Source organism: Stegodyphus dumicola, chromosome X2 (genome assembly GCF_044657685.1).
Source record: "Stegodyphus dumicola isolate Sdum_Otavi_A_Nest chromosome X2, ASM4465768v1".
Lineage (NCBI taxonomy): Eukaryota > Metazoa > Arthropoda > Arachnida > Araneae > Eresidae > Stegodyphus > Stegodyphus dumicola.
The window spans coordinates 123395374-123407784 of NC_140781.1; the positions used below are offsets into that span (position 1 = coordinate 123395374).

The window sequence follows — 12411 nt, forward strand, 5'->3', positions numbered from 1 at the left end:
ACCTCTGCTACTTGCATTAATTTAACATATGATAAAGTTCTGCCTAAAGCATTTAAACCCTCAACACAAATACACAGCAACTAATTCGCATTCTGGTGAGGACTACGGAAATAAGAAACTGAAAGTAAAAGGTAAATGATAATAATTGCTTAATTAACATAAAATCCTACACGTTAGCCTTTAATATTGCTTCGGAAAGTATTGACACAGACTCGACTATTTTTTTAATCGTATTTGAAGATATTTTATCCCAATCTTTTTGCAGGACACTTTCTAAGTAATCTTTGCTTGTTATTTTACCTTATTGTACATTATTTTTGACCACGAACTACAGACGTTCAGTAACACTGATGTCTGGAGACTGGGGAGGAGAATGTAGATGATGTTTTAGGTGATAAAGGTCACTGCATTTTCTCATTATGCGTTTTATGTTTGAAATCATTGTCTTGCCGAAATATGAAATTTTTACACAAGCCTAATTTAGTTATGCTTTTCTTTTATTTTTGCTTAATGCACACGGGTGAGCCAAAACATTATGACCATCCCCACATTTTTCAATTAACTCATCTGGATGACGTGGAGGGCACGTGATTAAATGGGAATTGTATTTAACTGCTGCTAGAGAAGGTAAGAAATCATTCTTTCATTTACTTTTGCGAGTGATGAGAAAGGCTGCTGATCTGAGCGAATTTGATAGCGAGCAGATTGTAATGGCCCGAAGACTCGGAACGAGTATTTCCGAAGCTGCACAACTGGTATGTTGTTCACTATCTGCCGTTGTTAGTATTTATGCAAAGTGGATATACGCCGGGGAAACCAGCAGTAGGCAGCAAAGTGTTGGACGTCCACGCGTCATAAAAAAAGGACGTCGGAGACTGTCCCGCTTAGTACAGCAAAATTGGCGTCAGATAGTGGCCCAACTGACAGCCCAATACAATGTAGGTCCAAGTGAAAGCGTTTCGGAACGCACAATTCAGCGCACACTGCTGGATATAGGATTGCGCAATAGAAGTCCCACACGTATGCCTCTATTGACTAAGCGTCATTTTCAACTACGTCTAGAGTGGGCCTGGAAACACCAAGACTGGGCCATGGATAAGTGGAAGACAGTTGCCTGGTCGGATGAATCACGATTTCAATTCATCACGTTGATGGTTGTGTCAGGGTACGCCCTCTTCCAGGCGAACAGTTGCTCCCCCTGTACAGCAGGTCATAAACAGGCTGATGGTAGCGGTATTATGCTTTGGGGGACGTTTTCATGGGCGGATCTGGTATCCTTAGTTGTGGTAGAAAAGACCATAAAAGCGGCGGACTATCTGAACATAATTGTGGATCAGTTTCACCCTTACATGCCGTCTGTCTTCTCAACTGGAAATGGAATCCTTTAGCAGGATAACACCCTATGTCACAAGGCTCGAACTGTGTTGTAGTGGATCGAGGAGCATAAGGAGGATTCCAATTAATACACTGGCCACCTAACTTGCCGGATCGTAACCCAATAGAGACATTTCAGATGTGATGGATAGGCAGCTCAGAGCTCAAACATCACCACGTCGGAATATCTTGACTTTGCGCGACCGCTGCTTCGACATTTGGTATAACCTGTCTCCAGTTGTCTACCAAGAGCTTGTGGCATCAATGCCAAGGCGAGTTGTAGCTGTTTCGTAGGCCAAAGGTCGCGTAACGCTTTATTAAGTAAGGGCTCATAATGCTTGGTTCTGCAGTTTGTATAAATACATTGTTTAGTCCACAATACGTTAAATAAAAACAAACTTCCCAACTCCACTTGAAGTCATACTGTACATAATGTATACTAAAGCTTTCACTGATCAGTGAGACGACCATCACTATCAAATAATGTATGAAAATTGCTTTAGTTCCTTAAAATGACATTTCTCCAAAAGTTTTGTTCTTTTCTGACGTGAGTTAGCAAATTCTAAATGCTGTCGTGGATTTAGAAAATTTATGAAGTGTTTCATTCTTGCTACTCTATGTTTATAACCTCAGTTTCTGTTAATATTTCAGTTAGGTTGGGCAGGATTACCAATAGTTGCAGAGGTTTGTATAGTAAATTTAGTATCAATGTTATTTTAACTTGTATTAGCGTCACTTACTTTGAGATTTAACTTGATTTCTTTCAATATTTTTCTTTTAACAGCTGTGCTTAGAATTACCTTTCTTCATTTTCCATTTTTATTTTTGACCAGTTCCTATAATTTTACTTTCCAATTATTTTCTAAACATACGTGTGATTTCGTCCTATTATTTTAGCAATTTTACGCCGATTTACTGTTTTTTTGCTAACCTTAAAATAAACATTCTCACATCAAATGTTGGTTTCTCTTAAAGGTTTCATATTACTTTATAAGGTATTTCTCCTGCCTTCTTAGCGTGCCTTCGTGATGTGATGGTCTGCATGCTGGTCGCGTATTCCAGAGGTCCGTGATCCGATTCCCGATGAAGGCGTTGCTCATTTTTCATCTTAACTGCTTCCAAAAATACCTAATGTCTCTACAGTGGCGTCCGAACTAAAAGGATGTTGGATGATGATTCTCCACACCCATGATTTGGCGACTGGGTCCCCTAAAAACCCCAGTCGCCCTTTAAAAGGGGGAGTATATTTTTCCCACCTTCTTATCGTGCCGTGGTGTGGTGATCTGCACGCTGGGCGAGTATTCCAGAGGTCCGTGGTTTGATTCGCGGCGAAAGCGTTGCTCATTTTTCAATCCTGCTTCCAAAAAATACCTAATGTCTCTACAGTCTTTTAAAATCTCGTAAAGTACAACAAGCAAAGTATAACAAATAAGTTGTGTAGAGGAATAAACGTAGTTATTCACAGTGATGATTCGAATTTATCGTTAAGTTTGGGGGCAGCTTTAAAAAATAATGGTTGTTAAACACACTTTCGCAGACTTATAGTTTCATTTTTTATCATAAAATTTGTATAACAGCTTTCTTAAATTTCAGAAATGAATCCATTTTAATATAACATTTTTACATATATACAGTGAGAGAGAGAGAGAGAAAACCACGTGCCTGCATTTTTATGAAAGATATAAAATTTTAAATATTTATGTGTTTTGCCAGAAATTTACCAAACTATCTATAAACGTTTTGGGGGGAAAAATCATATTCTCAATTTTTGGAGTCACTGTGTATATAAAGAACATGCGTACAAATATTTACAGACTTAAATTTATAGAAATCTAGAGAATTTTTGATTTCCTAATTCTTAAATAATAATGTTTTTCTAGGGATGGTTACAGCAATGGATAACGCAGTTGGTGTCGTCGTTGAGGCTCTGAAAGAAAACGGATTTTGGGAGAACTGCCTAATAGTGTTCACTACAGATGTAAGTGCAATAAAATTAATGTTACTTCTGAAACTCATTCAGTATCTTTAATTAGACACTAATGTAATTTATCGCAGAATGGAGGCCAAACTTCCGCTGGAGGAAACAACTGGCCTCTTAGAGGAGGCAAAGGAACATTATGGGAAGGAGGAACAAGAGCTGTTACATTTGTATATGGATCCATATTGAAGAAAAGAGGTTACGTAAATGATAAGTAATTAATTCTGCAGTTATTTTTTGTCATTTCTATTCTTAATACTAGTTTTTCAAAACATTAATTTTATGTACACCGTGTATACAAAATTCCGGTACTGAGTCTTTATTTTCGGAACCGTAGAGTCGTAGACATAAATTTCTGATTACAAAAATGTGTTATGACTCAAATGTTGGAATTTGTTAATTTAAAATAAATCAGTTTTGTAAAAAGCCTCGAGATCTAACTTTTTATTCGTTTCTTCTGGTCTCTGTACTTAGATTTAGGAAAATGTTACACTCATTATTAAAAATGAAATACAAAACGTGGGACCTTCGTAAGGCGAAATTTGACCGAGGTATTTCATTTTAAAGTAAGTGATCATACCAGGAGCAGTATATAAATAGAAAATTATGTAATAGTTGATATGTGAAAAGTATGCAATATTTGATGTACGTACAGTGAATGCAATACTGGACCAAAAACTCATACCAGTCTTCGGTATTTTTTTAAAAGTTGTGCCGAAATACCATTATTAGGAATTTTCCAAAAAAGATGCCAAACACAGTTTTTTCTTTACCATTTTATTAGTGTATACAAAAAAATGAACAAACTATGAACAATTTTTGTAATAAAGGAAAAAATGTTGTTGTCAAATATTATTAGTAAGGGAAGCGAAATAATAATTTATAGCAATAGGAACAAAAAATAACCTATTACAATATTATAACACAACAAAGGAACAAAACTTATAGCATTATTATTATTTTAACAAGAATAAATGGTTTTGAATAAATCTATTTTTTGTATTACTGTTTGTGACCCTTTTTATTTATAACTAATTGTAATTTCTTCTCGAGAGGCAGTTCTTTTTTGATATTTGCATAAATATCATTTTAAGATAATCTCTCTAGATAGGTTTATGTTTGCTTTCCATAAATGTTTTTGTGGAGATTTACGATGAACCTAATTAAATGTGGCCTTTTTAGCTTTTTCTTCCTTTTCGTTTTCAGTTTTAAAGTCTATATAATTATGTTGCGAAGTACCTTTAATTTGAATACCCAGTTATTTAATGTTTTAAATCTGTACTACCACTTCTCTTTTTCCGTTTTCCAACCAGAATACAAATTATTTTTCATGTATTTATAATGATTTTTGAGATTGCGCTATCAGGGGTAAGGCCTAATCGTTAAACACAGGAATGTTGTTAGCTAAAAGAAAATAATAGACTCCAAGGGTTTACAACAGCGAACAGTTTAAAGAATACGTGTGTACAACGAAACCAATAATAGTGACAAGAGAAAAAGAGGAGCTTCATGAAACAAACGCCTCACGGATGACCTCCATCACGTTCGATATGGCCTCCGCCTTGTTCTGCTATTAGTTGGAAGCGCAAAACGGCATGTTTCACAGCAGTTCGGTCAGATTCCCAATCCACCCACTATAAACAACATTCTTCAGGTATCCCCAAAAGCGGCCACCTTGTTGGAAAATAGCGGCTTATTTTATGAGCGATCAACAGCTGTTTCGCACAAGTAGCAATGTCCGGAGGAGCGCCATCTTGCATGCATATTGTGCGATCCACACAGTGATACTGCTGAACCGGAAGGACATGGTTAATCGAAAATGCTTCATACTGCTTGACAAAAACGGTGCAGGTAAGGGGACTCGCAGGTGGGATTTCGAAGAATAACGGACCGATGCCAAACGCTGCCATTATTCCGCTCCGCACAGTGACCTTATTAGACTGAAGAGTAATGCCTGTAGCGGAAACAGATTCTCAATCACTGATATCCTGAAATTTTGAGTATTCACAGAACCTTGCAAACGAGAACGGACTTCGTCAGACCATAGAATGTTCCCTGGCCATCCATTGTCCACTTCCATCCGGGCAGGAAATCATTGTGCAAACGATTCACGTGTTTCCAGTTCAACAAGTAGCAACTTCTGCACGAACATTACGCCCCTTGCTGATAGGCATATCCAACATTCGTCCAATTCCCCGTGCACTGCTGATTGCTGCATCACTGTTCGTCTATTCTTGTAAATTTTCGGCTACATCTTCCACTGCCACCGCCGTAACTGGTTGGCGTTCTCTACATGGTTTCACGTTAAATACACCGGTCTCTTCGAATTTATCTATCATTTTTCGCAGGCCATAAGGAGCCACAATTTTATGCCTTTTAGTTCCAGAACTTTCTGACAGCTGTTAACGCAGAGTCACCGTTCTAATAGAAAAGCTTCAGGAGCAGAGCGCGATTCTTCTGTGTCAGTCAGGATGAAGCATTCAAGCAAAGCATTACGTGTTCCACTAGTGTTCTGCATTTTTATCACAGGTATGCTTGTGGTGCGCATGTCTTAGGAATGTGCATACCTCCACAATAGTCATGTGAACCCTGAAAACACCATCTTTTGGCGCATTTCGGAACTATTTTTCCTGCGCCAAACAGGGTTCCATCGCCTCACTGTTGTTCTGGTGGAATATCAGGTCATTCTGACCGGTAGTTTTGGAGTTGAAGCGTTTTGGGATCACAACTTTGAATATAATCACCTTGTACATTGTATTTGTACATGCTGTATAATGCATTTCTATAATAATATGGTACACGTTATTGGTCTAGCAAGTACTAGTAAATGTATAGTCTATAGGTATAAAGTACAGGTATTGGAAGCACACATTAGTTTCATAAGATGTAATCATTTTTGTGTAATGTTTTAATAACTTAGTCATGTTTTAGTACTTATTCAAGAATGTATTAGCATTTATTCAAGAATGTACTATGTATTTGTAATATGTAATGGCAAAATATTTTCGGTTTTATATTTGTATTATGTATTTGTAAATAAGCATGTATTATGTACAATGGGCAAGAGTTACGGCTTCCTAAAAAAATAATGCAATTAATATCTTCAACGGCCTTAAACTGCTGAGTTGGTAACCAGTTCTGTATCGATTATGTGATACACTGGGACGGAAGCCAGCGGATTTCAGGATTTTAATGATGTTTGAGACTGTTAAGACAGTGTGTTTTGCCGCTCGTGGCCACATTACTAGGTTTGCTACTTTAGATAAGTGTTTCTGTCTTCAGCTTTGCATTAAAAGCCCCGATGGTCAGAATCCGCGTCTGTGAAGTTCTGAGACAACTTCGTTCAACTTAATTTCAACTTAAATTCTCTGTGCAGCCTTTGTCTGTTTACTTAAATTCAAGCTTTACAACAGATCTACTACTTTAAGTTTCCCGTCATAAATGCTGGTGGAGTTGTAAGCACCAGGAGAGCCTTCTGTTCATCTTATTTAATTTTAAATAAAACTTTTTTACACCCTTCTCAATTTCTGTTATACTTAGAGGTAAGTTGCTGAACGTCTGCATAGAGTTTAACATTGATGTCCAAAAGGGTTAAACTTTGTGATGTAAATACCTTAACCATTACCATCTTACCTTTGAATTAAAAAAAAAAAAGTTTTACCCCGTTTTCTATCCAAGTGAACACAATTGTCAAAACATGTCATAAATAAGGTAAATTTAGTGGGACGTATATGTTTCGTAGTCAAAGAGTTAAATAAGAAACCTTATATTTGGCTTGGATTTAAACAAAAATCTTAATTAATTTCGAGGACAAACGGGTTTCTCTTAGTGGGACATATATGTCCCGTTAGTAGTCAAAAGGTTAAAATATTTTATAGTTCACCTTGCTTTTCCTTTATGTGAATTTTCAATGAACTTATAATTCCTCAGATAGTGAGGTGTTCTGATGTTTAAGTGATTGCAACATAAAATCAATTGTTGCATTCGCTGTTAATAGGTTCGAGTCGTTCCGACATAATGCCTCCACAGCTTACTCCCCACCTCTCAGCTTTAGTGGAAGCAGGCTGATACGGTTTTAGTTATTAAATCGAATTCACTGTTGGAAAAATTAATTTGTAAATTTAAGTCAATTAATGCTTTCTGAAATAGTGTTTTTAATTTTAAAATCGTTCCATTTTTAAGAGCAAACTGCTCCAAGTTTTAAAATTTAACGCTAGAATAATTTCTTTTTTCATTCCAGTAAGTGTGTAATTTTGTAAAACGGCATTATCCTGTATGGAAAAGTTTAAATATTTTAACAACTTTTTAAATTTCTTAGTTACAGGAAGAAATCTTTGTTAATATTTCGTCCTCGTTACTATTATCTTCTTCATATCCAACTAAGGTACTTACAACAATTGTATTATTATTTTCTTCATTACCACACTCTTCGAGGTCGGAATCAGAATTTTCTAAATGCAGAATATTTTGCTCTTCTACTCTTGATTTTATTGATAAAGCAGAGTGATTACTCCAAAGTGAATTCCATGAGCATAGAATAATTGTTGATTTACATCAATCCACTTCCCAATGTTTTTCCTCACCGTCGCTCCATCAGTAGTTATGCAGGCAATATCTTCTTTCCGAGATAATCCATGTTCCTCCAGTTTGTATTTAACTAATATTTCTACACATTTTATAGCTGACCTACTTCTCGAGACATGTGGGAGTTCTAAATTCCAATTTTTCTTTTCTGAATGAATATTTACATTTAAGTAACATCTGTTTCGTTCACTTATCCATTCATCAAATGTACATTTTGTACCATTTAATTTTAATTCTATTAATTCTTTTTCAGGTATTGTGAACACTGTTACGATAGTTTATAACAGTTCTTCTTATAGTATTAACAGATTTTGGTATATTTGGAAACGTCTTGCAACTGATAACTTTCCCAATTCAAATGAAGTATAAAACACTCTGAACGGAAAACCATCTAATGCTCTCATTCTAGATAAAACTTCATCGAAACAGTAATTGTTTTTACAGAAGAATGTTTGATGTTTTGATTTATTAATATTGCTTTGCTTGAGTTATAATTTGTCTCAGATTACCTTTTTTTTTTTCAATAAGTTAGTGTTATCTTGTGTTTTTAAATGTGTATGCATTCTACTTGTACTTCCTTCAAGAACTTTAATCATCATAGAATATGTTTTGCCGCATATTTTGCTTTCATCATATAAATAGTAAAACCAAGCTGAAGTATTACCGAAAGTTTTTTATGTTGAGGTCATTGTTATTCGTTATGGATAAATAAGATATACGAGGGTAATTCAGAAACTAACCTCCGTTGTGCCATGGCGTTAGTAGCAGTGGGCAGAGTACAACCATTGTTACATCAAGCAGTCTGTGATTCAGTAAGCTTCGTGCTGTTCTAGCGAGGGAATCGTATTTCTGCGCGTGTGTTGGTTGTAAAGTCACAAAATGTGCTCTGCTATTGAGAATCCCGCCAAATGCGAGGTAAGAGGAGTAATACGATTTCTTTGGGAAAAAAAAAACTGTCAGCGGTGGACATTCATCGTGAACTGTGTGACGTAAACGGCTCAAACATTATGCGTGAATTTGTAATGCGTCAGCGGGTAAGATTTTTCAAGAAAAGAAGAACAAACATTCATGTTGAATCAAGGAGTGGAAGACCGCCGGCAACCTGTAGTGAGCGATGATCTAGTGAAACAAATTCAGGATAAAACCCATCAAATGCAACGATTCACATTCTTGGAACTTTCACAATTTCTGAACATTTCTAGGACTTTTTGAACGAGGTAGTCATCGGAAAATTAGGCTACCGGAAGTTCTGTGCTCGATGGGTACCCGAAACGTTTCACGGAAATCCGCCAAACCAGTCAAATGGGTGCTGCCTTAGACTTTTTACCCGGTACCACAAGGAAGGGGAGGAGTTTTTGAATATAACAGTGACAGGGGACGAGACTAGGGTAACGCAAGTGAATGCTGAGACAAAACAAGTCAATGACATGGGGGTCATACCGATTCTCCAACTCGGCTGAGAAAAGCCCGTCGAACTTTGCCAGCGAGGAAGGTTATGGTCACCGTGTTTTGGGATGCTAATGGAATCTTGCTTGTCGAATTCATAAAACAGCCATCCAGAGCAAACGTCATGGACTGCTGACATCTGTGGTTGTGTTCCTGCACGGTAACGCTCGCTTACGCTCACAGTGCTCGGCGTACACAAGATCTTTTCAAATTGGATGTGTTTCACTATCCTTCATACAGCCCAGGCATGTCTCGTTCTGATTATGATCTGTTCTCTGCAATGAAGAAGTGCCTTGGGACACCGCACTTCATTGACGATGAAGAACTTAAAACAGCTATGAAAAGTTGATTGAAGTTTCAGGTGGCTGAGTTTTATGCAGAAGATTTGGTAAGCTGGTGAAACGTTATGACAAGTGTTTTAATGTACATGGTGACTATGTTGAAAAACAGAGAACAGCTGTACCTTTCAGATGTAAAAAAAAAAAAAAAAAAAAAAATTGTTGAGTCTATGCGGGTTTTTTATTTACAGCGAAACGGAGGTTAATTTCCGAATGGCACTCGTATAAGTTACAAATATAAATATTTTTGCACAATAAAGTATGGTAAAAAATGTATGCTTATTTTTGAAAAAGCAACTCACCAATTAAAAAAATTATCTAAATGTTTAAACATTTAAAACACTACGCATAATTTCACTACGATCATCGTTCAACTAAGCAGTTCTGAATAAAGGTCTGCTGGGTGTACTGCCTTATCCTAGAGAATGCAAAAGTCACTGTTCGAATGTTAGCATAGCATTATTCAAGAGAAAAAAATAAACTTGAAGGTCATAGTGTATCAATAGCTATGAGGCTACTGCGATGTGCTGGCGTAGAAATCGAGTTCTGAACATTCCGGTGTATGCTAGTTAGCGGAGTTGAGCCCCGTGATGTGAGGTTAGGTTTCATACTTGACCTTGGCATTACGTAGACCAGTGTTTTCCAAAGTGTCGTACGCGTACCCCCAGGGGTACGGGAAGAGTGCGGTGGGGGTACGCGTTGCACCGGAGTTTGGTGAAGAGATACACTGCAACGTGCTTAGCTGCGCCTAATTCTACGGTCTCACGAGTCAAGACAGTCTTGTGTGGCGTGAGATCGTATCGCGTGTCGCTTTTAATTGCAAAATGTAGTGTAGCGGAAACCATTGGCGAAATTTTAATCAAGCCTGCAGCCAAGATAATGGCAGAAGTAGGGATAGCACGTCGCGTTTCTCTCTCAAACAATACAGTTCTCGACGAATCATTGATATGGCTAATAATGTGAAACAGATGTTATTATCTGATAGTTCTCAAAGTAGTTATTATACATTGCAAGTCGATGAGTCCATTGATATTGCGAATTTTGCCAATGATATGCCGTTTGTCAGATACGAAAAAAAACTCATGACGACTTTTTATTTCGCCAGCCTTTATTAGGTCACACAACAGGGGAATATATCTTTAATCCTATGAATACATTTATGCAAGAGAACAAAATTGAATGGAATAGATGTGTCGAAATGAGCACAGATGGAGCAAAAAGTATTAATAAAGAACTTGCAAGAATTCAAAATGTTGCCCTCGTATCCACACATTGTTGCATACACAGAGAGGCTTTGGTAACACGTAAGATGCGTATTGATCTACAGAAAGTTCTGGATGAAAGCGTGAAAACCGTTAACTATATTAAAAACCGTCCTTTTAATGCACGACGTTTTTCGCATAGATGTGAAGAAATAGGAAGTTGTCATACTCAGCTTTTTCATACCGATGTTCGTTGGCTATCTCGAGGAAAAATTCTAAATCGATAATTTCAACTTAAATATGAACTTCAATGTATTCTTAATGATAGATTTGAGTTGAGAAATTGTTTGCATGACTGGAAATGGCTTTGTAAACTAGCATTCTTAACAGATATATTCTCTGTTTTAAACTGCCTGAACTTATCGTTAAAGAGCAAGAAAATTTCATTGTTTCACGTTCAAGATTAAGTGAAACCTGCCATCGCAAAACTATATTTATGGCAAAAGAGAGTTAGTAATGGAGAAAAATGACTCTTTTCCCTTTTTTTTCTCTTTATGAGTTTATAACAAGTTCGACTGCTAAAATTGATGCTGATACTCTGAAATGCATAACACAGAATTTGGAGAGTTTGCAAGTGGGCTTGAAAAACTATTTCCGTGATTTAAACAAAAATCTTGAATGAATAAGATATCTGTTTAACATAACACTCATGCCTTTGTCGCATGCGGAAGAAGAGCAATTGTTGGAATTGGCTTCAGACGGATTCTTGAAAAATAAACATAAGGAGTGTACTTTAACATCATTCTGGTTACAGATGCAACATGTGTATCCGGTTTTAACAGAAAAAGTGGCCTTTTCCAACTTCATATTTATGTGAAGTTGCTTTTTCAGCATTTGTAGACATTAAGTCGAAAACTAAAAACAGGCATTTGGACGTGGAACTGCATTTCAGATTAAAATTAACAACCATGGAACCAAATTATGACGATCTGTCATCTCAGCACAAAAGAAGTCATCCTTCTCATTAATCCAAATAAATATTATTTATAATATAACTTTTATATATATTTTAATTATGAATAATTTTATTTCTCCTTTCTTATTACTTTGTGTATGTCACAAAAAACGAAAAAATAAATATATTTTCATTGTTATTACAATACATCCATTTATTTTTTGACGAGGGGTACTCAGAGTTACGAAAATTATAGAAGGGATACACATATGTCAAAAGTTTGGGAAACACTGACGCAGACAAAGAGAGGAGATCAAAACGGAAGTGAGATAGCAAATGATTGATGTTGGTACTGTCAAGATCAGTAAAAAAAAAGTATGTTATTTCAAGTAACAATAAATACCCAAGAAGTTAAAAAATTGTCATTTATAGCCGATACCGAAAATACATGTACTTTACCTTAGCAAACACCAGTTTCAAGAAATTGCAAAATAGCACGAAATGGTAGCGCTCGGCAAAGCGGTGTGGCAATCA

At 36.5% G+C, this 12411-nt stretch overlaps 1 protein-coding gene across 1 annotated transcript in view; it reads left to right on the top strand.

The window, feature by feature from the left end:
- LOC118182740 (arylsulfatase B-like) overlaps window positions 1–12411 on the top strand; it is a 41905-nt gene that overhangs the window by 18920 nt on the left and 10574 nt on the right. Inside the window, exons 9-10 of the mRNA XM_085810147.1 lie at window positions 3255–3352; window positions 3430–3566. Of these exons, the coding sequence (XP_085666273.1) occupies window positions 3255–3352; window positions 3430–3566 (235 nt within the window). The remainder of the gene's footprint in view (window positions 1–3254; window positions 3353–3429; window positions 3567–12411) is intronic.